This window comes from Antechinus flavipes, chromosome 2 (assembly GCF_016432865.1).
Source record: "Antechinus flavipes isolate AdamAnt ecotype Samford, QLD, Australia chromosome 2, AdamAnt_v2, whole genome shotgun sequence".
Lineage (NCBI taxonomy): Eukaryota > Metazoa > Chordata > Mammalia > Dasyuromorphia > Dasyuridae > Antechinus > Antechinus flavipes.
The window spans coordinates 252,445,125-252,471,233 of NC_067399.1; the positions used below are offsets into that span (position 1 = coordinate 252,445,125).

Here is a 26,109-nt window from a genome sequence, read left to right on the forward strand (position 1 = left end):
GATGGTAGACTCACCTTTACATTTCTTAAAGTAACTAATTTATCCCTGAAAACTTTAACAGTCAATGAATTATTCGATAGTAGCCTGAAGAATGGGAAAGCTCTCAGAAAATATTATATAGCTCAGGCCCTACATATTATTTTAAAAGAAGATTTTTTTATTCTTCACAAGAAAGGGGTATTTAAAAGCATTCACAAATAATTCTACAGTCAATTTACAATCTACAATCTCCCTTTTCAGGCTTATTATACATTACCTGTGTAATGTGGGTTGGAATAATAGGTAATGTGCACTTTACCATCCAGACAAAACTGGTCTTTTTACTGCTTCTCACAAACAACATTCCATCTCTCTTTTTGCCTTTACCCTGTCCCTTGACAGGCCGAGAACGCACTGTGATTCCCTTCTCACCTCCAACTCTTAAAAAAACCTTGGTGCCTTCAAAACTTAGTTCCAGTATCTTCTCTTACAGAAATTAGTATGATTAGGTAATCTTAGAACTGTTTGAAAGGCCAGATGTCAGCTGTTTGATATTATTTCCCTCTGGATTTCAAGATTTCCAGAAACTCTTCATTTTATAAGAAATCAATTCTGACACTCACTACTTGTCAACATCCCATATCCCTGGAGGGCCCTTCCTTTCCTCTGATTGGAGAGGATGGACATCGGGGAGCTCACCAGTTCCCACCTCTCAGACCTCCTGGACTTCTTGATCTCCAGAAGCTCAGAATTATGTAAAATGAAATAAACTCTAATTCATACCTCCTCAGATTACTTCCAACCCTAGCTGCAGGACTTTATTACTCCTTTCCTTGATCTCCTCACCCCATTTTCAACTTTTTTTTCTTTTTGCCTCTTCTTCCCCATTAGATTGTGAGCTCCTTGATGCAGGGAGTATATTATGCCTTTCTTTGTATTCCCAGTTTAGCACAGTACCTGGGACATAGCAGGTACTTAATAAATAATTATTGACTCTGCATGAACTTAGAAGATTGCTAGTAGAATGCACTAAGGGAATGTCTTTGGCCCTCTGTTATTTAACTTTTTTTTTAATTAATAATTTGATTGAAGCAATAAACAGCATGCTTATCAAATTTTCAGATAACAAAAAGCTGGGATGACATACACAGTGAGGATCCAAGAAGACCTTGACAGGTTAGAATTGTGAGCTAACTCTAGTAAAATGAAGCTTAAAAGCGACACACTAATGTCCAAAAAGACTTACTTCCTAAGTACAAAATAGTGAAGGCAGGTTAGACGGTGGTTCCTGTGGAAAGGAACTAAGGCATTTAGTTCTGCAAGCTTAATAAGGTCAACCATGCAGCCTGGCAGCAAAAAAACCTCATGTAATCTTAGGCTATATCAATAGAAGTGCCTGAGAAAAAGCATCCCAGGGTTATGGGGTCCTGATGTGCTTTGCCATGGCTTGATTATATCTGAAGAATCATATTCAATTCTAGCAATTGCATTTTAATTTAAAATTAATTTAATTGATATATAAACTACAGAAAGGTCTTGAGATCCTGCTACATGATGAGAGGCTGAAGAAGTTAGAGATGCAGACACAAGATTAGACAGAGTGTGGGGAGGAAGGTGTATGCTAGTTCTGTTCTAGCTTTTGCAGAGCTAGCATGTGAAAGAGGGATCAGACTTATTATAATGAAATATAATTATCTTAAAAAAACAACAAAAAGAAGTTAATGGACCCCAAGTTAAGAATGCCTGATCTCCAGTGACATTTACAAGTGCAGCTGTACTACTCATGTGTTGTGTGACTTTGGACAAGTTTTCTCAATTATCAAACGAGAAAGTTTTTTAACTGGGTGAGTCTGAGCCCCCTAGTCCTTCATTGGCCCTCACATCTCACTGGAAATCTGGTTTCCTTGTTTCCAGATTTCAAGTCTAGATTATGAAATCATGGCTGCCCAACCTTCCTTTGTTCACCTCCAGGGAATTTCTTGTTACAGTAGAATAAAATGGTAATAAAGAAGATCCCATTAAATCCCTGGGAGTTCTCCTGCCTCTCCTACACACACCCCCCTCTTCCCACAGCAGGCATTGTTAGCTCATCTCTGGAGCCAGATAATTCCCGCTCTGTCCCAAGTCACATTCTGACCCAGGCGCCACACCCCAAGCCTGGAACCTCCATCTCTTCCTCCCACTCCCCCACCAGGGGACTGGAAGTCCCCTCCCTCCACCGCAGACTTCCCTGAATGTCTGTCACACTTCACAGTGATATTACCACAGGCCTCACTGCTCCCAGAGTGCAGAATATAGATCAAGGGATGGAAGTTATGGGGAGACAGATTTTGGTTCATTGGAAGGAAAACAACTTCTGAATAATAGACCCGTTAAACTGCCTGCTACTGGATGTGTTCAAGCAAAGGCCAGAGCCTTTTCCTAGCAAGGAAGCTACAGAGGAGAATGCAATATCAACCCAAAGTAAAAATAATGTCCCACATTTCTCTCACGTTTACAAGGTGCTTTTTTCATAATGCCTCCATGAGATGGGTAGCACAAGTATATAATACCCACTTCGTAGAGGTAGCAACTTAGACTCAGTTTCAGAACTGAATTAAAATCCAGTCTCCTGACTCCAAGTCCAGCTGAATCCCATACTTTTTATTCCCTCCCTACTCTCTCTTTTTTTAATTTAAAAAAAATGTTTACTTTTAATACACATTATTTTGTGAATTATGTTGGGAGAGAAAAATGAGAGCAAAAGGAAAAACCATGGGAGAGATTAAAAAAACAAAAAAGACGTGAACATAGCATGTGTTGATTTATATTCAGTCTCCTTAGTTCTTTCTCTGGTTGCAAGTGGCATATTCTGTCCAAAGTCTATTGGGATTGTTTTGGAACATTGAACCACTGAGAAGAACCAAGTCTTTCATAGTTGATCGTTGCACATTCTTGCTGCTATTTCTGCTTATTTCACTCAGCATCAGTTCATGAAAATCTTTCCAGGCCTTACTATAATCAGTTTGTTCATCATTTTTTAAAGAACAATAATATTCCATTATCCTCATGTAACACAACTTGTTCATCCATTTCCCAGTCGATGGGCATTCACTCATTTTCCAATTCTTTGCTACCACAAAAAGAGCTGCTACAAACATTTTTGCACATGTGGGAAAAGGGACCCCCATGTCAAAGGGTATGGACAGTTTGAAAGCCCTTTGGGCAGAGTTCCAGATTGCTCTCCAGAATGGTTGGATCATTCCACAACTCCACCAACAATGTATCAGTGTCCCAGTTTTCTCATATCTCTTTCAACATTTATCATTATCCCTTCCCCTCATTTTAGCCAATCTGAGAGGTGCGGAGTAGTACCTCAGGGTTGTTTTAATTTGCATTTCTCTAATCGATAGTGAATTACAGTACTTTTTTCATATAACTATAAACCCTCCCTACATTCAACTCTCAGATTCTAACTGCCAACTCAGTTCTTGTATAGCTGTGTGATTAGAGGCAAACAGAAAAAGAAAGTCTAGACTTGTTACCTAGAATGCCTCCCAAAGACATCTACTCAAATAACCCTTGCAAATTAAGAAGAACAGTGACTTTTTTTCAGAGTATTCTCCTTCAGGACATGGAATATAACTAAGACTGAGTGACCTAGGGGGATGGAGGGTGAGCAGAGAGGATAACCAACATCTTCTCCATGGTCTGGGCCAGTATTAATCAGGTCCACCCAAAAAAGAACCTTATCTGGTCATCTGGACAAGGAATGGGAAGGGACCTCCAAGATAACATTGTTTCAATAGGTCCCAAGTTTCTATGGAGGTCAGTGGCATGTTTAAGAAGTGCTATGATATTTTCTTTTTCCTTTATATACTTTATAAATAAATAACCTTTTGTGTTTAAATTCAGAATTTTTTTTAATAGCCACTATGCAAAGAAAATCAGTTTGAGACCAAGAGCAAGGCCGTCAGAAATTGCTACGAAAATCTGGGTTAGGCAAGGAAGGTACCCGAGGAAGTTCCTGGATCCCCAGGAATTTTTGAATTTATCTTTGTGAGGTTTTCCATTTCTGGAAGTCCAAACTGTTTAGTCTTGCCCAAGTGGGGTCCACAAGCATTTAGACATCTGAGAAAATATTTTTTTCTCCTGAATTAAACATCAGTCTCCTAAACTCAGCTAAAAACAACAGCAGTGTGAATTTGTTTTCATACATGCTGCGTGTTGTTTTAACTCATAACAGGAAGGGCTTAAGTGGCCTGTGAGGAAAGTCCCCCTCTACTCCAGGGGAAAGCCATGGAAAGAGATCCCCTTCCAACTCTTCCTTTCCCCTTGCAAACAGAAAGGCCAGTTTGCCCAAGAAGCTGCTCTTCTCAGGAATGTTGATGGGAATTAACTGTTATTCTGGGGGACGTGAGATGTGTAATGGCACATGGGTTCATATGGTCCCAAAGGTGAGTGGTGAGGGCCTGGGCAAGAACAGCAAATGTATGTAAAAGTCAATGTGTTGTTCACAGACAAAGAACACAGCTCACTTTCTTCAGAAATGCTCCTTAGGGTGCCTTGGAAGAATAGCTCAGGTTCGAATGAAAAGAGAGCTAGAAGATAACAATCACCTTTCTCCCAATCTCCTTCTGACTTCAGTATTTCTGCTATGGCATCCCCATTCCACAAAGATCCAATATTTATTTACAACCTCAAGGTTATCTTTGACCCGTTTCTTTACATCTCATATCCAATTAACTGCTATATCAGGTTGATTTTACTTCTACAGCTTTTTCCCATCTATTCTCTTTTTTCCTGCCAGCACCCTAGTATAGACCCTCAATACCACCTGTTTGTCTGAACTACTGCAATCACCTTTTAATGGCCTTCAGATCTAAGCTCACCAACATACCTCAAATGAAATCTCCTCTTCTATGGGAAACCATTCCCAATCCTTCTTAATTTGAGTATCTTCCCTATTTTAATTATTTCCTATTTCTCCTGTATTTAGCTTGTTTGTACATATTTGTTTGCTTGTTGTCTGCCTGGGGCTGGGACTGCCTTCTACTTCTTTTTGTATCCCCTGCACTCAGCACAGTGTCTAACACATAGTAGGCCTTTTAATTTATTAAATATGCATTAAGAAAAAAAGAAAAAAGCTTACATGGCACAGCAAGGATCTGGAGAGTATAAAGAAGAGTTATAATACTAGAAGGTATGCTATTTCATGAAGGTTTCCAGTTTATTCGCAATTCAACTTGCTCCCTAGATTTCTCCACCTCCCAATTGTCATTCCAGCTTCCCTTTATATCTTGCCTCCCTCTATTATAATGTAAACTCTTTGATCTATACAGAAAACTTTTTTTTGAATCTCAGTCCAACAACTCCCTAGCTGTAGGATTACAGGAAAAGTCACTTCACTTTCTTGAGTTTTAATTCTCTCATCTGCAAAATGGGACCAATACTTATATTCAGAAGTGTGCTGGAGTCAGCTTGAGCTTTGAGAGCCAATTGCTAAATTTCCAACATGAGCATTTATCCCCTTGGAAACTGTTAAATGCTACAAAACAGGGCTTGATTTATTGTTTTGTTGACTGGACTTAAGAAAGTAATGGAGGAAATGTTAATAATGCCAATTAAAAGTACACCATGTGTACATGACTTTGCTTTTTTTCTAGGAAAGCTGGTTGTTAATTATTTGTGGGCATACTCCTGCTTACATGGCTTCTCTTACAGAGATGTTCCCATGAAAAAAGTTCTTGGAAAATCTGAATGTATTATAGAACAGTAAACGTGTTCTTCCCCAACAGAACTGAGAACCCAGCCTAACACTCCCTCCTGAAGCCTCACATGAACTCTAGGGTAGCTTAAGTTTTCCTTCTTATCCCTACTTTTTGTGAGATTCTTGCAAGGGCCACAGAAAAAGCTGAAATGAGTGTCCATCCCCCACCTCTGGGCACCTGTTGAGTCTTCTCTCTTTCAGTAACCCAACCCTCCCTTAGTCAGCCCCAAATCCCCTAACTTCCTGTCTGTCCCCTCAGATGACCCAGCTCTCAGGAGAGTCAGTCTCATACTCATCAAGTGCCAACACTGGCCCCTCAGGATCTTGGGAGACCCAAAGCTCTCTAAATACAAGGATCAGAAGCCAGAGAACTAGACGGAGCTCACATCCAGATTCTCAGATTCTCCAAAGGAAATAAGCTTGCATTAAAGGGATAAAAAAGCACAGAACCTCCAAGAAGCCTTTCGAGTTAGAAAAGGCCCAAGTCCCTGGACGTTTGGCCAGAGAAGCCAGGCTGCTCAGAGGAGCGGCTAGTGGGTTAAAAAGGGCCTTCCCATTCCTCCCTCCTTCCCTCAGCGGCCTCACAGTGCTGGGCCAGTCATGCTGCACTCATGTTCTAAAGTTGCACCATGTACAGGGGTTATCACCCTAGCTAGATTGGATATTTTCAAGCAAGACCAGAGCTCCTTTGGCCTTCTCTGCAGCCCAGAACAGCTCAACTGAGGGCACCAAGGCCCAGGGCAGGAAAGTGGCAGGTGAGTGAAAACTAGATACAAACCCCGGTCCCCTGATTCTCGGAGCAACGCTCTTTCTACTTTCCAATGTAAGCCACACATCAGCTCTACGCGTCTCTCCATCCCGCTTTTCCCTTCCTCTCTTCCCAAGCTGGCTCCCCAGTTCACGGTCCATTTGGGACAAGAAGACTCCCGTGTGGAAAGTTAGCACCTACATTGCCTTGTCCTATAAGCTAAGGGCTGCATTGAGGAGTACAGGTAAGTGCTGCCAGTGCACTTACAGATAAAGCAGAGAGATGGACGCAAGGCTGGAAGAGCTTTCCGGGGATAGTCAATTTCAGATTTGAAAGGTACTTTAGAGATCATCACCTTCACCACTTTCCTACCTGGGTAGGAATCAACTCAACAATAACTCCAAGTGATCATCGAGCCTGCTTTAAGATCTACAGAAATGGACAGCTCACAGCCCCTGAGGATAGCTCATTCCCCCTTTGGCCATCTTTGATCGCTAGGAAGTTCCTGTGTCAGGAGGAAGAGAGTCAGTGTCTGTCACACTACAACCTACACCTCCTTGATCCCTTCTTGGTACTTCAGGTTACAAGAAAGGCAAGTCTAGTGCTGTTTATATATGCTTTCACATGCTCTCCAATAATGGAGAACAACTTTCACATTTGCATTATATCTTTTCTTTAGGTTAAACATCAATTGCTTTGTCAGATCCTCCTATATAACATGCTTCAATTCACCCATGTTCTTCCATAAGTATGATCATAAGTATGATGTCCAGAATAGAACAAAATATTTCAGATTAGGCTAAAGTACATGCTTCCTTCTGGACAATATTCCTCTCAATTCAGTTTAAAACCAAGATAGTTTTTTGGCTAGGGTCACTTGTTATATGGAGAGACAGAAATGGGGAAGGGTGTTTCAGGTATGAAAAAGCCCTGACAGGAGTGCATAAAGCCTTGGAGAAGAAGGCTCAGGGAAGAGAAGTCTGGATGGTATAGTGGAGCTCAGCCGACTTGGTCAACCAACTTGGTCCCCATCCCATCCCACTTCAACCATCCTCTTTCCACTGAGAAAGAAGAAAAAAGAAAAAAGAAAGGCAGGAGAGTTTTTACTTATTTATTTTTGCGAAGCAATTGGGATTGTGGCTTGCTCCAGGTCACACAGCCAGTATTAAGTTTCTGAATCCAAATTTGAACTCAGATTCTCTTGTTTCAAGGCCAGTGTTCTATCCACTGCACCATCTAGTTGCCTCAAGAGCTTTTATGTAAAAAGCTATTGATAGGGAAGGTAGGAAAGCAAAGATAACAGACATCCATCTCCTTATCAAAGGCCAAATCTGGAGGAATGTGTAAACATCCAAGCTAGGCTAAAAGTGGAAAGGAAATAGACTTTTTCTACTTTAATAGGTAATTTCTTCCCCTCACTAGAAAAATGCTTCATCATGAAGTATGGATGGGTTTCCCAGGAGGGAAGAAAATATTTATTATTATCCCACAGTTAGCTGATCATACCAACTCTCATTTTCCTTTGGGAAATTATCCATTGGGAATAGTGTGTAACACTATTCCCAATCCCCCCTTATACTTCACTTCTCAAAAAACAAACAAAACCAACCACCTATTAAGGAAAAGCTTAATAGACCAAAGAGTACCTTTATTTATATTCAAGAAACTAGAATTTTAATCCTGGTTTAAAATTATAGTTTTACGACCATGATATATATAGTTGGGTTGTACAGTGGATAATACACTGAGTTTGCAGTTTTAAAAAAAACCTTAGGATAATACACTGGGTTCGCAGTTTTAAAAACACCTGAGTTCATATTTTGTCTCAAACATTTTCTCAAATTGAGCAAATTATTTAACTATTTTTAGCTTGTTCTCTCACCTTTAAAATGAGAATCAGAACAGTTTCTGAGATTTCTTCCAGCTTTATGCTCCTATGAAGTCATTTTTTGTTGAAAGGATTCCTTATCTTCCTTAGAGAGACAATGTGAAAGGAAGGCTTAGCAAAGCACTATATAAGTGAGATCTTGTGAACACTGTCACGATAACACGTCAAAGTTTCAAAAATGCCTGTGTTGGCAAATAAAAAACAATAGTTTTTAATCCATAATAATATTTTGTGCCACAAGAAGTAAAGATTCTGCCCCATCCTTCTCTTATTACTTTCTATTTCTCTTTCCCAGAGAGCTCCTCTCTTCTCCCTTCCTGCTTCCCAATCCCTGCAGCCAAGAGGAGTAGTAGGATTACTCCTCCTGAGACCTAGCCTCCATCCCAACTTTGGACAAATCCTGAGTTTCTACGTCCTTCTCTTCTGTCAAATGGAAAGCCTATAATCATGGCCTTAGAACTGGAAATGACCTCAGAGATGCATCTCTTTCAATATATTAACATTTAATGATGTCCAGGGAGACTGTCACAGAAATATTAAGGATCAGGGGCAGGAGAATTTGAATCCAGGTTCGCAGGCTATAGTTTTGGAATTTCTCCACTATTTCCTGGTTCCCCTTCACTCAATGTTGCTTCGCTAAACACACCTTTCTATAAGAGAATATGGTCTTTTAAGATCAGGACTGGCAGATGAACACACAAACTAAAGATAGCACACCAAAGTTTCGAAAGAGCCTTAACAATTATTGACTTCAGCTAGATAAGACCCCTACCAATCACTGAGGTTGCTTTGGATAGTGCCATAAACAACAGAGACAAACACCTGATTTCAGCATCTCCTTGGTGAATGCTTAACTGAACACCACACAGAAGAACTGTGGCATCAGGTCAGATATAAGCCCAGGTGAGGATACAAAAAACAAAAAAGGCCCTTCCAAGTGGGAAGCGAAGGTGTGACGATTTATCATAGGGTCACTGTGAAGAACTAATGAGACTACAGCTAGATACGACCTTTAAAAGAGGAATTTTTTTTGTCTGTTGTTAAATCAAACCTGTTATTTCATCAGTGTCCCAATGCTGCACATTATGATCTATAGTTGATCCACAGATATAGAGATATGTCAGATGAGGGAGTTGGATCCTTTAGGTCACACAATTTCCCCTTTAAAAAGTAAATTGAGGTTGTTACAGGTCACTGACTGTTAGAAGGTAACTTAGCATGGAAAAAGTTGGCCCTCCCAGCAGCACCTCAGTCTCCCAGGAGGCCATTAACACCACTTTCCCTGCAGCGGAAGATCTGAGCTAATCAGAGAGAGGCAGGGCTATTCATCATCCCAGGAAACAAGAGTCACAGCCAGGCCCTTCCGGCCACACCAGAGGTAGGGAAGACAAATGGAAAGGCACTGGCTGCCTGGGATGGCAGAGGAGAAGTGGAAAAGTCAGACTTTACACCCCGGAGCCTTTCCCAGTGGTCCCCTTCTAAGCCTAGGACCACTCCCCAGAAGGAAATCAGTCTCAGACAGCCTTTATTCAAGTCATTGACTGTATCAGTTCCAAGCCCCATGCTTCCTAAATAGACTGACATTTACCTCTAAGGAAACCCTGGGCTAGGAGGGGTAGAGTAGAAGGAAAGGTACCCCCCTCCCAATATATAATTTTCAGCCACATTAACAGAAAAATAGCCATAATGCCACAATGAAAGATGTAAGAGTGCAAATACATTCTGTCCATGTTCGGAGGACATCAGCAGTATATAATGTTCAACTCTAGATACTGCAATTTAATAAGCTGGACAAGCTGGGAGTACATCCAGGAAGAGACCAGGATAAATAAACTGGGAATGATAAAAATCTTATTTATGAGTATTCAAAGTCGTGTTTTTTTTTTTTTTTAATAACTATGTATTTTGAGGAGACATGATGATGGTTTTCAAGTATTTGAAGTACTCTCCTGTGGAAGAATTATTGTATTTATTCTGCTCAAACAACAGAACCAGGCACACCACTTAAAAAGAAGGTGGAGAGGAAGATTTCAACTATAAGGAAGGGAAAATGTTCTCAATTTCTGAAGTATGCACTCTATATGAAGTACTATGTGAGATAATAGAGCTGTCCAAAAGCAGCATGGGCTGAGAATGCAGGAGAAGGTCTTCAAGTGGAAGAGGGATGGAGTTGAGTGTTATAAAGGGAGCTCCTTTGGAGGTATAGTACCTCTTTAATTCTGTGTTCAAAACTTTCAAATCCAATCACAAGAAGTGCTCTTCTACATCTACTATCTTGCAGATCTTCTTTTCCTTCAAACCTCTAAAGAAGGGAAGTTAAAATGAGGTAAAAGTAAGCCTTTTTCCATGGGAAAGAAACTCTAGGATACTGGATGCTGGGACTCAGGAAACACCACCCACTGAATCATCAGCAAAGTCTCCTTCCCCTGTGGTCTGCCTCCCCAACCCAATCAATGTCCCACCAACAGAAAGCCAAAGGAAGCATGAAGTACATATACCTCCCTCCACTTCCAAACTTTGACCATCAATAAGAGGTCCTAAACTTGTCTAAGATTTTGAGAAATACACTTTGTTGCTTTGAGACTCTATTTCCTTATATGCAAAATGGGGCTTTTTTTCCCCTTCCTCACCCTTCTAGAACCATTAAGATGACAGGAAAAAATACTTTCAAACTTTTAAAATGCTACATAGAAGTAATTCTTTATTACAGTTTCCTCTGAAGAGTGACAAAGTAATATAGTACAAAGAACACTGGATTAAGCTGAGCCAAATTCAAATGCTGATTCTGCCTTTTATTACTTTGGGTCAGTCATTTATCTTTCTTATTTGTAAAATAATTAGTTAAACTAGATCAAAGATATCAAACACAGGGCCCACCACACTCCCCAAAATGGGCAAACCAAGAGAAAAACATATTGCAAAGTATCTAAGAAAATACATTTAAAATATAATGAAATAGATAAAACTACATTTTAAAATTGTCATTACATGGTCCATAGTGATCCTTGTGTACATATTAATGGCCTCCATTTCTATTTGAATTTGATATCACAGTTATAGATCATCCCTAAGGACCTTTCTAGTCTTGAATGCTATTAATTTCCATAGCCTAGCAAAGTTTACAGTCCAACAAAGGGAGTTACATGACAAAATGGATAGTGACAGATTTAGAATCAATAAGATCTGAATTTGAATCCTATATCATACACTTTTCCTGTGTGATCATGGGAGCAAATCATTTAACTTCTTTGTGCCTTAGTTTCTTCATCTGTAAACTAAGAGATAACAACAGCATCTATTTCATAAGATTTTTTATGAGGATCAAATGAGATGGAATATGTAAAGTACTTTGCAAAGGCATAAAAGTTAGGTTCTGCCTAGGAGGGAGAGGTGGCTTTGACAATACTGGTCCAGTGTTTGCAGAAGAGGTAATAGGCTCAAGTACACAAACATGCCAGTTACATGAATCAAGACTCAAATTCATGGATCCTGGGAGCTGTTTTTATCTGACGATGAAACCTCCCCAGACATGCTGTCCTAGACTCAGCATATAGCATCAAACGCAGAATTGCTGAGTGAAAGCTAAATTATGTGTATATCCTGGTTCTGAACTCAACCTTCCTGAGCTGCTGAATGGGAAAATACTTCAAAGTGCTGAGTAAAGCTATAAAAATGTGATTTATTCTTATCATCTCCCAGTCTCTGCCTCTCCCAGGAAGCCTAAGCCTTCCATGATAATTAACCCTATTTATTCATATTTCCTTGGCTACAGTTTGTATATTGATTCATCAGGCAGTTTCTTGGCAGGTGTTTCCTTCTGTGCCCATTTTCTAAGGGTATATTCTATCTTACCCTTCCTCTAAGAGTAGGGGGGGCGGGGAGGGGAATCTCTTGAGAGGAGGACTGAACCTGCTGCCTCTATCCACCTCCCTCCTATTCTCTACTAGCCACAGCAGCCTAAGTCCTGCCCCAACCCCCATCAGCTCATTCCTCACATCCACCACTCACTCACTGCAGGAAGTACTCCTGGCTCTCAGTACCCATTTCGTTACAGGTATCCGCTTCTCAGGCTTACAGAACAAAGAGCTTTGGCAGTAAGCCACCTGAGGTGGGCACTCCTTCCCTTCCCCCTCCCCAGCCCGAGAGCTTCAACATCCTGTAGGAATCTCCCATCCCCCATTGCCTCTCCCTCCCTCATACTCCAAGTGAGGAAGGAAGGACAATGAAGGCTGTGCTCAGGAACCATCAGAATGCTAGGAACTCTGCCTCTCTTTTACCCTAAAGAAGGCTCAAGGGCACCACCCAGATATCTAGCTGCCTGCCAGATTGCCTTCTAGGGAAACCAACAAGTTGGTTCAATGGGGATGGGCAAGGTAGGGGGAGAAGGTGGTCTCAGATGAGTCAGGGAGAAAATTCAGTTCCCAAGCTTCTCTAGGAAGTGGGAGGTAGGGGGAGGAAGAAAGGAATAGCCTAGGAGAACAGGCATAATTTATAGCTCGAGATAATGAAAAACTAGAGGTTAGAACCCTCCTCACCCTTGAAAAAGACTGTTCGAAAACCCATTCTATGAAGTCTTTCCTGCTTAGCCCAGCCCACTTAGATTTTTCCCTGTTTCAAATATCCATAACATTACTATTCACTGCCATACAGTTAGCTCTGCCCATGACTCTCTATTAACTATTGTATGTGGGAGCCCCATTTTCCCAACTTGTATTTAAGCTCTCCAAGGACAAGAACAGTGTTTTCTCTTTTGAGGCACCTAGGTGGCACAATGCATAGCGACAGATTTAAAATCAGTAGATCTGAATTTGAAATCTGTCTCAGACATTTTTACCTGTGTGACCCTGGGGGCAAATAATTTAATTTCTTTGTGCCTCAGTTTCTTCATTTGCAAAATAAGAAATAATGATAGCACCTACTTCATAAGATTTTTGTAAGGTCAAAAGAGACAGAATATGTAAAGTACTTTGCAAATCTCAAAGCTCAAATTTTAGCTCTTCTCCCACTTTCCCCAGAACCTAGCCCTAGGTTAGTACAGAAAATACCTGATAAAGACTTAATTGATTTTGAAAGAAAGGGAAAGGGGAAAAGAGTTTTCCTTTCCTAAAAAGAAAGGAGATCAAAGTTAGAATTTCCTCTGGAAATCTCCATCTCAGGAAACCACTTCATCTCCAGGAGTGAAAAATCCTGTGACCCAAGGAGGTAAAAATTAGTTACAACTTGCTTAGCATAGTTTGCCAAACTGGCTTCCAGCTGGCTTTCCAGAACATACTGAGACATTTCCCTTCTAGGAAGGCTCCTGTTTACCTGCTGGTAGCTCCCCCATGCCTCCTTGTCTCCACCCATTCAACTCATGAAAAACTCCAAGTCCTTGGCTTTCTTGACTCCTCTCTATCTAACCACTTTATCCCTTCATTCTAGGCTTTTGTCATGCTCACTTTTCCCCATCCAAATTACCTACCTCCCAGGTCTGCCCTCTTCAAAACCCCTAAAACCAGGTCAGAATTTTCAGAGTCACAAGGCTTGGAATTCAAGACACTAAAATCTTGCTTCAATTTACTTCCTAATGTTCCCCCAATTCTGTTTCCCCCACCGTGGCTATTTATTATTCCTGGCCAATACCAAGCTCATTTCTGTCTTTATCTACCTTTATAACCATAGCCCCCATCCCACCACCACCAGGAACACCTTCTGTATTGAGCTACCCAAACCCTATTCCAGTTTTATCTTTTTAAACCCATCTCAATCTTTAAAGGCCAGGGTTCATTTCCTACACCTCTTCCAAACAGCCTCCCCACTCTCCATCCCAGTTCCCTAGTACTTCTCCCAGCTTCCTGACCACCCACAGCACTAGCTATCCATAACCACTGGCACTGGATTATATCCCATTTTGTATTGTCCCTCTAATTACACAGCTATCTTTTTCTAATTTACCCTGTCCCTGCTTCTCACCCTGGACCAAGGACACAAGAGGCATCAGTTTAGATTTTCTGAACTAAATTCAAGCATCTGAGGCTGCAAGCTCCTCTTGTTTCAAATCAGAAAGCAGGCCTGCTCCATCCATTAACAGAGGTAAAGAGCTTCTCTGAAGGACTCTGGTATAAAATAGCCTTTGAATTCTCAAATCTAACCATGGATTTAATCCAAAAATGGAAGAACTACAAATCACCTTAGAGATCACTTAATCCAAGTTTGTTTGTTTGTTTGTTAACCTGGGGACTTCAAACTTGTTTGTAAATATTTTGATAACCATCTTTCAATATAATTAGCTTCCTTAGTTATCCAATATATTTTGTGCATTTAAAAATATTATTCTGAAAAAAAGATCCATGGGCTTTGCCAGACTGTTAGGGGTCCATGAATTCCTGATCTAATCCAAGCCCTTCTTTTTACTGAATGGGAGATGGAGGCTCAGGGACTTGCCTAATGTCCCATAGTACACTAGATGCTGAGTCAAGGTGAGATCCCTGATCTATTATCACCAGGCCAGAACTCTTTCAAACCCATGAATCTTACTTCTACCACACAAGTCTCTCAAGTAACAGTTCCCAATATCCTGTCAGTCTTTATTGTGGGGGAGAAGAGGGGGAAAATAGAAAGGAAGACTTGCTTGGGGCTACACAGCAAATCAGTAAGGTGGGCTCCGAGAGGAAAGACTGAGACAGGCCTTGTCTGGCTCTACCAGCTTCTCCCTTCTCCCCTCCCCCACTCCAGTGGCTCCATGCCCACCTGCTTTAGCCACCCTGGGATCACCATGGAGACAGGCCATTGTGAAGCATTCAGCCAAGGCTTCCTCCCTCCCTCCTTTTCCCGGCCAACCCGGCCCTGCCGGATTGAGAAGCAATAACCTACCAACTCAGCTAAAGTTCCCTCTGACTGAGCCCAGGACAGAAGCTGTCAAGCCAGGATTTGGAGAAACATCTTCAGCACATCTAAGTCAGTCACCAAGACCCGCTCCTGCTACCCCCAGTGTCTCTCACACTCCCTCCACTTCATTCCTGATTCATGACTACCATCCAAATTCAGCTCCTGCTCATGACCTCTTAGGCCACAGAGCTGGAAAAAATCAGCCTGGGAGCTGGAAAGAAGGCCTTCGGGTCATCTAGCTTAACAGTCACATTTTAAAGATGAGGAAAAATAAGGGCCTAGATTTGAATTCCATCCTTCTAATTCCAAATCTAAGGCTCTTTCCTATAAGACTGATATCCTGACCTTCAGAATATTCCATTCTGAGCTATTCTACAGAATACTGCCTAAATTAATCTAATCACTTTCCAGCCCCAAAATCTCAATTGGTTCGCAAATGCTTATAAAGTCTCTCCTTGGCCTTATCAGTTTGGCATTTAAAGCCCCCTACAACCTAAGCCCAACCTTCTCTTCATACTGTCTCCTTTTTCATATGGCCAACAATCCAGCCAAACCAGCCTCTTCCCTATTTCCCAAAATACAGCATTTATATTTCTACACCTTTGATAAACTGCTCCCCAGTCTGAGAACCTCTCCCTCCTGCACCTAACTGTCTTTTAGCCGAATTTCATCCAAAATTCCTTATTCAGCTAAGTCCCACCTCTTCCAGGAAGCTTTCTCAGCCACTCTGGGCACTGAATAAAATGCCTTGAATTATGTTTAATTCCTTTTAAATGGAGAAACAAGTCTTCCTCAAAAGAATACTGCAAAGCAGGGACTGTGACATAAACTTCTATGTCTTCCAAAGCATCTGACATGGCTTAGGGCCCCACAATAGGTGCTTAACAGTGTCTGAAGCTGGATTTGAACTCTGGTTTTCCTGACTTTAGGCCCAGCGCTCCATCTACTGTGTCACCTACCTGCCCCTATGTCTCCCATACCATAATGCTTCTCCTATTCCTCTAATCCCCTGACTTCCAAAGCCAACAATAAAAAATTCTTCTATAATTTATATTTATGTCTGAGCATTAGAGAAACAAGATCATTAAAAATCTCTGAAACCTAATGATCTATGCTTGATCAAAATAACCTCAGAGGTCATATCATCCAGCCATCTATCCCTCAGTAGGCTAACATCTACTGACTCACAGACAGACAAGAATCTCTCTTTCCGACAACTCTGAGATACCACTACACACCTGTCAGATTGGCTAAGATGACAGGAAAAAATAATGATGAATGTTGGAGGGGATGCGGGAAAATTGGGACACTAATGCATTGTTGGTGGAGTTGTGAACGAATCCAACCATTCTGGAGAGCAATCTGGAATTATGCCCAAAAAATTATCAAATTGTGCATACCTTTTGAACCAGCAGTGTTTCTACTGGGCTTATATCCCAAAGAAATACTAAAGAAGGGAAAGGGACCTGTATGTGCCAAAATGTTTGTAGCAGCCCTGTTTGTAGTGGCTAGAAACTGGAAAATGAATGGATGCCCATCAATTGGAGAATGGCTGGGTAAATTGTGGTATATGAATGTTATGGAATATTATTGTTCTGTAAGAAATGACCAGCAGGATGAATACAGAGAGGACTGGCGAGACTTACATGAACTGATGCTAAGTGAAATGAGCAGAACCAGGAGATCATTATACACTTCAACAACGATATTGTATGAGGACATATTTTGATGGAAGTGGATTTCTTTGACATAGAGACCTGAGTTTTAATTGATAAATGACGGACAAAAGCAGCTACACCCAAAGAAAGAACACTGGGAAATGAATGTGAACTATCTGCATTTTTGTTTTTCTTCCCGGGTTATTTATACCTTCTGAATCCAATTCTCCCTATGCAACAAGAGAACTGTTCGGTTCTGCAAACATATATTGTATCTAGGATATACTGCAACATATCCAACATATAAAGGACTGCTTGCCATCTAGGGGAGGGGGTGGAGGGAGGGAGGGAAAAAAAAAATCGGAACAGAAACTAGTGTCAATATAAAGTAATTATTAAATAAAAATTTTAAAAAAACAAAAAATAAATAAAATATTAAAAAAAAAAAAAGAATCTCTCTTTCCTCTAAGCAATGAAGAATAAAAGATCCATTTGAGGGTCTACTGTGAGTGAGGATGGCAGGGGAAGAATCTGATGACTTTATTAGGACAGAATCTGGCTGTGAAATTCTATACTATACAGAGCCATAAAACTTTCCTAAATGGAGATTTCCACCCTTTCCTCCCTAAAAAGAAAGGCCTATTCTTAAAAAAAAAAAAAAAATTAAAACAGAACACCCCCAAAAGCCAGAAGTTCAACAGAAACTTTTAGCTCAGACAGAAAAATTATATCAGATCTTAAGCAAAATCTGGAGGAAAGTAAGTTGTCGAGCAATGTCAGTATGCAAATCTGGATAAGTACACACAAGGACTCTGGTACTGAGCCTCACCAATTCAACAGCAGATTCTGGCTGTCAAAACCATCAAGGCCAAGCCTTTGCCTAACCCAGCTTGCATACGCAAAACTCACCCTTCTCTGATTTCTTACAGCACCTGCCTTCTACACATTCTATTCTGACCTATATCATTTTTAGCTCCCTGGGTTTTAAACTTGTTTCCCTATTACAGTTCTCTCAGGGAAGAAATCCATGTCTCCTGTATTCCCCAAAGCACAGTCCAACACAAGGATGTCACATTGTAAGAATTTGATAAACATTTTCATTGCCCAATCAATATGTTAATCTTGCAATCAGGATGTTCCCAGGCGCTCAAGGTTCCCTACAGATCCCAGAACTCCCTAGGCAAGGGAGTATGGATGGATGCTACATATTCCAGCAAATAATCCTGTTGAAAGTTGGAGCTCACATAGAAATGCCAAGGAACCACAAGAGATACAAGATCCCTTTATTATTTACTGCCACACTCACACATGGAGTTAAATAAAGAAAAAAGAGGAAAGCATAAATATCTCCCTCAATGCTGATCCTCTCGAGGGCTGGCCCTTATTAAGCAAGCATGTATGGCTAGCATGACCAATCCTTGTTATTTTCTGCCTCTCAATGAAATCTTTCAAGGTGTAAACTACAGATCTGACCTGTGGTCACCCAGAAACTAGATCCCTAGCACATACATGCAGGTATACAAATCACCTCCGGATGCATGCATAGAATTCCTAGTTTCCTTCAAGGCTCAGCTAAGGAGCCATCTCCTCAAGGGAAGTCTTTGCTGATCCCAACTTGGATGTCAGCGTCACTTCCTCCTAAAATGACCTTATATTTATTTTTCTGTTCACAGGTTATATCTCTCTTAAGGGCAATAATTGCTTTTTAAAATTTTTGCCTCCAGAGCCAAGTACAGTGTCTTGAACACAGTTAGGTCCAATAAGTCCTCATTGATTTGATTGGTATTTATATTAGTTGGCATTTATGTACCATTTGTATATGACTTCAAATTTGCAAAGCACTTTCCATAAACATTTGAATCTCACAACAACCTAAGACAACTCTGCTACTTACTGCTTGTGTGACTAACTTAAACACTGTACCTCAGTTTCCACACTGGAAAATGATAATTGAATTAGAAGGTCTCAAAGGGACCTTGACATTTAATCTAACATAGTCCTTTGATTCAAACATCAAGATTACACATCTTTCTCACACTCTTCCACATCAGGGACATACATACATATATACACAATATACAACACACACACACACACACACACACACACACACACACTACACACTACTTGTTACTCAAGTATGTATCTTCTCTTTCCCAAGTTTGCATTCCTCTCCTTTCTTTCCTCAACCCTTTTCTAAACAAAGTAGCTGGAGCTCTCACTCCACCCTCCCTTCCATCCCAATTCTCTTGTCAAGGCTTGAAACTATTTTCTCCCTTTCTTACCAATTTGGGCCAGGAGCAGAATCTAGGGCAGGAGAAGGAAAAAATGAATCATTCAATATGAATGGACACATACCCATGGGTAGAGGGAATAGCTAGTGAAAGGAAACAGACAGGACAGTCCATGGACAGGAAGAAGCGAGGAGACTTGACGAAGGAAGTATATTTCTTTGCTATTGATCAATTCACATCAGGACAAAAAGGAGCCTTATTAAGGTCATCTAATTCAGACTCCTTATTTCACAGAGGAGAAAAGGGAAGCCCCAAAGTACAAACCATGTGTCTTTCTTTCCCCATTATAAAAGAATTTTTAACCAGAGGACATAAAGCCCAAAGAAGGAACAACTTGCTCAAGATTATACAATAAGAAAGGCAAAACCAGGACTAGAACTTTTGTTGTTTTTTGATTCCCAATCCTTCCTGACTCAACTACCTTCAGATGGAATCTTTTAATTCTAACATGCTGTCTCTCAACAGGTTAGTGCCTACTGATCATCTAGCCAGTTTTGTCCTACAGTTAGGGATCTGACAATCTGATAGGAGAAAGGGTAATCATATGTTAATGGTATATAACACAGGGCCAGACTGTGAAGATACTTCAATGTCAAGATGAAGGTCCAGACTTGATCTTGTAAGCAATGGGGAGCCATTCAGAGATTTTTTGAGCAAAGGAAGGACATATTCAGAGGAATACTTTAGGAAGATCAATCAATCAGCCTGTGCAGGAAAAACTGGAGAGAAAACAGTCCTCCCCACACTATCTTAAAGTTAAAAGCAGGATGGGCAATGGCCTCATTGGGGGCCTCCTATCTGGGGCAGCCCTGTTATTTACCAGATGATCCTTCTAAATTTTACCAGAACAACCGCCCAAGGGAGACAGAATCAAGACAATGAAACCCAGACGTATTTGTAGGAAAGAACTTGACTCCCAGAGGCCTTGATAAGTTTGCTGCCTGTGCCCCAGCTACTCAGAATGGGCTCACCTGATTCCCTCACACACAGGTATCTCTGGAATTTCCGCCTCTGTCTTGCCAATTGCCCCAGGCTGACCCCTCTCCCCTTTTCCCCCCTCTTGCATTCCATCTACTTCCCCTGGTCATTTCCCTGGGGTCTCATCCAGTTTCCAGAAAGCCCATGGCCAAGTCTATGCCAGAAGAACCCATGAGAGTCATGATAAGGGAAAGGCCAGTGATCAGATGGAGGTGAAAGGGTGGGCCCTTCTTTGGTGGTGACAGCAGGCTCTGTACCCAGGGCCCTCAGCCAAGTCCTCCGTCCTCATTCAGTGAAGGCCTCTCCCAGTCAGCTGCCCTCCCCTTCACCCACATGGTGGGGGGACGTGCAGCACTGTCCCCAAAGCTCCAGCCAAGCGCTCCCCACTCAGTCCCAACAGCTTCAGGACAGCTGCCTTCGTACCTCAGAGAGGGGAGGAGGGAAGGCTAGCACCTGCCCTGCTGACAGGCTTCCCATGCCAGAGAAGGGATTACTGGGACAGGGCAGCTCTTCACCCCAGCCAACCCAGCTGGCCATGGTTGCTGATCACATCAGTAGGCTGAGCAGGGACTCAAGCCATGCTCAACACAAGGAAATGGGAGCAAGAGGAGAGAGTGCTGCTACAGGAGCAGGAAAAAACAACTCCCAGGCTGCAAAGCCATAATCAAGTGACAAAACCCCACGGAAGCTATGGGAAATTTGGGAGGAGGTTGGGGAAGAAGGTGGCTTTGTGCCAATCAGCCCTGGCCCCAGGGAGAGGAGATGCCCTTAGTCTTACCTGGCCCAGGTCGAGGGTGACATTGACTTCACTATACTCCAAACCCCGGGAGAGTGGAGGGCTCTGCCACCATCGTTCTGTTCCATCCACTGCATTGGAGATGGGGTGAGCCTTGTTGATGTTGGCTGATGTGCAGATATCGCAGTATTGACCCTAGGGATGAGGACAAGGGTCAGTGGGAAACCAGAAAAGGGAATCTGATTCCTGAGCAGCACACAGCTCCCCCCACCATCAAATACCCTTCCTACCCTAAAAGTTCTGAATGGCTCTCCAAGTACCCAAAACAGGTCCCTGTGTCCATTCTAACTTTAGGAACTGACCTTTCCCATAGGAACTCAGTGAAGTAAGCAAGATAGACAATAAAGATAATGACTTGCTCTAAAGCTTACCAAAAAATTGTGTCTTACAATACTCCTTTGAGTTAGTAGAATAAGTATTATGGTTTCCATTTTACAGAAAAGGTAACTGCATTTAAAAACATAATTCTGAAAATAATAGTCTCTTCAACTATAAAATAGGGATAATAACCTCACAGGTCAATTGAGATAACATTCACAGCAAGTTGCAATCTTTTTTTTTTAATTGCTTTTTATTTTTAAAATACATGCAAAGATAGTTTCCAACATTCACCCCCACCAATTTATAATCTTTAAAAGAATGATATAAATACTATTATAATTATCATGGGGTCTATAGGTTTAACCAGGTCTTTAACAACAGCAAAAAAAAGATAAAGAAAATCCTAGTCCTAATTAGAATTTGGGCATATTGAGGGCTGGGATTATGGCATTTTTTCTTAATTTCTAAATAACATAGCTAACCACAAAACCTGGCACGTGGAATTTGGGAATTTAGGACTTGTTGACTGACTGCACATTTGTCACAATGCCAAATAAATTCCCTAGAGTTAATTTTCACTTAATATGTTGATCACAATAGTTTCCCATAAATGTTTTTGGTTCATGGTCCAAGGGACAAAAAGCCCAAAGGCTGCCCACTTTACTGCTGATAAACATCCACCCAGCTGGGAAAAAATACCTTCAGCAGCATAAATACAAGTGTAGAGATAAAGGAGCTCAGGATGGTTTATTTGGAAAGGACACTGAGATCAGAATCTGGACCTCTCAGTTATGTGGTCTCCCTGTGCTACCCCGAGCATATCATTTCCCTTCTCTCTCCCCATCTGTAAAATGAAAGGGTTTGGTGAGATGGTCACTTCTAGCTTTGTTATTCTGTGATTTCTACAAGACCAGAATTCTGGTTCAGTTTCAGATGCACTGGCCAGGTGATACCAAAAGTCAATCATTAATTATTGCCAGAAACAAAAGTGCAGGCACAGTCACTTCATGAAAACTTATCCTTCAAGTGATTGGATTCACTCACCACGCCAGGGACCCTGGGTCAAGAACCCCAAGACTCAAAAGCAGGTTATATGGGACATTCACTGGACGTTCTCCAGTGGTAGTTAATGCTGATGCTCAGGAAATGGGCAAATAATTACCTTCTCAGAGTCTTTATCTCACTTCCTTCAACTCTATGCATGGAAAGCTAAGCCTGAATCCTTACAACCCAAGAATAGTAACTTCTTAAAAGAGAAGAAAATGGTTCTGTGGGGAACTAAGAAGATACTGTTTACTAAGGGGGATAAAACTAGTATTAATATCCATCAAGTTCCTAATCTTCAATCAGCCTTTAAAACTTCCTTGCTGCGGGAGCAATAAAGCTCTCTCCTAAAGCAAAGGGAGTGAGGATTATGGTTTCCAGAGAAACAAGAATTAAGATGTTACAATCTCAAACAAACAAACAAAAAAACCTCTTGGAAGAGGCTAAAGGAAAGTCTTGTTTTCCCTGTACTTTGCCACTGCTGTACTATGATTGTGGTTGATAATCTCCCCCTTATCTGGCAAAAATCTACAATATGTATGGGGCCCAGCAAGGGGAGAACATCAAGCATTCAGAGTCCCATGCTATACCAGTCACTAAGCAGAGGGGTGGGGGACTGGAGAGACCATCAAGTGCCTGGTCTCAGTCTGAGAGGTTAGAGAAAAGCAGCTCTTAGAGGATTTCAGCTATAAGCTAATCAACATACTGGGGTAATACTTACTAAGTACCTACTGTGAGATCAGCCCCAAGAAAAGAAACACAGGAAAAACAAAAGAAAAATAATGAACCTGTCAGAAATGGAATAGTTAGTGCTGGAAAGGATCCCAAAAGTCTAGAAACAACATGATATAATTGTAATGAACAAATTTGAAGAAGACATAAGAAAAATCACCTCAATCTTTTGGTGATGGGGCAGGGATCACGGGGTTCTCGTTACATTTGTGGATTACTTTTACTGAACTTTTTTTTAATCCTTGTTACAAGTGCAGATTTACTGGTAGGGGAACAAGGAGAGGCAGATTTGCCTCTCCTCTCCTTCCCCCAAGAGTCCTTTTGGATCATTTTACAGATGAGGATATGAAGATTCACTGAAGAGATGGCTCTTCCTTCAGGGAGCTCAGAGCTCCTTGAAGGCATAGGGACAGCACTGCAGTCTTTCCATGTATCCTTAGCATTTAGCACAAAGTTTGGCACATAGTAGGCATTTAATAACTGCTGACTGGCTGACAGTCTAGCTCAGAAGTTCTACATCTTTCTTGTATCCTGGACATCTTTGGCATCTGGTGAAGTGTATAGACTTCTCAGAACAGATTTTCTGCCTACATTCATAACTGAAGGAAATGCTATATTTCAGTTAGAAGATGGTGAAAATAAAGATGTAATTTTTTTCCCTATCCAAGCAGATAATAGGTTAAGAATCCCTGATTCTTTATGAAGCTGTGAAAGAACAAAATAGGACAATGTATGATTGGTCTACAACTTAGCCCTCACAGTCTAGAAGCTTAGCTGGCTCTCCAGATATAAAGATTTCCTGCAAAAACATCATCTGTCCTCCACATTTTCAGGGCAACAATCCCAAGTACTCAAGTCTTCCCTGAAAAGGGACAACCATGCAACGATTCTCAGAAGTCCAGGGAGGATAAAGTCTTGGTTTACCAGTTAGGATTCTGAGAGTAAGACCAGGGAATCAGATCACCTCTTGAGCCCAGCTTCTTAAACTGTTGTTTGAAACCCCATTTGGGGTCTTGTAACTCAATGGGAAGGGTGGTGAAATTATGATTTATTATCAGTAAATGTTGAATTTGTATATCTATTATACATACAAACATATACATACCCACACACATACATATATACACACCTGGGGTCATGTAAAAATTTTCAGGCAAAAAGGGGTCTCAAGTGGAAAAAAGTTTAGGAAGCCCTCCCCTAGAAGAACCTAGGCCTGGCCTACTCCCACAAACAGTACAAATAAGATGTTTTGAGAAAGAGAAGTAAAACAAATAACCATAGGTATGCTCCAGATCTGGGGACAGCAGCTTCCTCTGACTCTTGTGTCTATCTCTTGAATTCTTAGGCAATCGGGGCCACAGAGAGGAAAAAAAATATCCAAATTTCTCCCCTTCCCTCTCTGAAGAAACCAGACCCCTGAAAAGGAGAGGCAGATATTCAGAGGGAACCAGAGCCAGAAGGACTGGAAATTCAGATTAAACAAACCCCGTCAATCAAGTACTTAGAAGGCCCAGATCAGGTTGTAAAAATCCTTTCTACCTTCCTTCCCTATCCCACCCCCAACCGTTGCTGCCACACTGTGTTAAAGGTGACTGAAGGAAAATGTTTTCCCCATTGTTCAAAGTATTGCCCATCGACATGTATGTGCCAAAATGTTTGTAGCAGCCCTATTTGTAGTGGCTAGAAACTGGAAAATGAATGGATGCCCATCAATTGGAGAATGGCTGGGTAAACTGTGGTATATGAATGTTATGGAATATTATTGTTCTGTAAGAAATGACCAGCAGGATGAATACAGAGAGGACTGGCGTGACTTACATGAACTGATGCTAAGTGAAATGAGCATTATACACTTCAACAACGATATTGTATGAGGACATATTTTGATGGAAGGGGATTTCTTTGACAAAGAGACCTAACTGAGTTTCAATTGATAAATGACGGACAAAAGCAGCTACACCCAAAGAAAGAACACTGGGAAACGAATGTGAACTATCTGCATTTTTGTTTTTCTTCCCAGGTTATTTATACCTTCTGAATCCAATTCTCCCTATGCAACAAGAGAACTGTTCGGTTCTGCAAACATATATTGTATCTAGGATATACTGCAACATATCAAACATATAAAGGACTGCTTGCCATCTAGGGGAGGGGGTGGAGGGAGGGGAAAAAAAATTGGAACAGAAACGAGTGCAAAGGATAATGTTGTAAAAAAAAAAAAAATTACCCTGGCATGGATTCTGTCAATATAAAGTAATTATTAAATAAAAATTAAAAAAAAAACAAAAACCAAGTATTGCCCATCAATTGTTCAAACTTTACTATGTACAAATGTATCTGGGGCAGTTGAAGGAAATAAAAATCTCCCCTCTCCACCTGGGGAGACAGAATTCATACATGTAAATCAACTGTTTGATATTAACAAGTAATAGATAAGAGAGATCATTGGATACTGAAATAATTAAGCAAGATGGGACTAATTTAAGCTTTGCCTTAAAGGATGGATAAGGTTGAGGAGATTCATGGGCCACCACCAATGTAAAGAGGAGCCAAGAAAAAAACCAAAAGGAATGATAGCCAAAAAATAATGGCTTTCGCCACAAGTGGCCAAAGCAAAAGTCAAGAGTTCAAAATGTCTCATCTGGGATAACAAATGCCTCCGTTTCCAGCTGGAATCTAGAAGAAAGAATACTGGAATGGGGACCAGGAGATTTGGGTTCTAGTTCTTCTGACTGGCTTCATGAGGTCCTTTACCTTTGTATTGGATTTTCCCATGTATAAAATGGGAATAATTCCTATTCTGTCTACCACATAGAGTACTATAAGGATCAAATAAAGAGTGAGGACAAAAGAATTCCCTCCTCCTCTCCTCCAATTAATGGATGTTGAGGAAAATTTGGGGATATATGCATTAAATTCCAATAATGTCAGATAAGTCTGACGTCTTCCGGCTGCACCCCCTTCCCCACCCTCAGACTTCTTCCCACCATTCTCAGCTGCCTCCCTCCTCCCCTTCCAGCCCCTGCACATTCCCCAAGGGCCATTACGCCAGGAA

General features: G+C 41.2%; 1 protein-coding gene across 1 annotated transcript in view; it reads right to left on the reverse strand.

Annotated features, from left to right (window-relative positions):
* The window catches only part of LAMA5 (laminin subunit alpha 5), a 118,863-nt gene that overhangs the window by 85,084 nt on the left and 7,670 nt on the right, over positions 1 to 26,109 (reverse strand). The window contains exon 2 of the mRNA XM_051976700.1: positions 20,940 to 21,092. Coding sequence (XP_051832660.1) covers positions 20,940 to 21,092 — 153 coding nt within the window. The remainder of the gene's footprint in view (positions 1 to 20,939; positions 21,093 to 26,109) is intronic.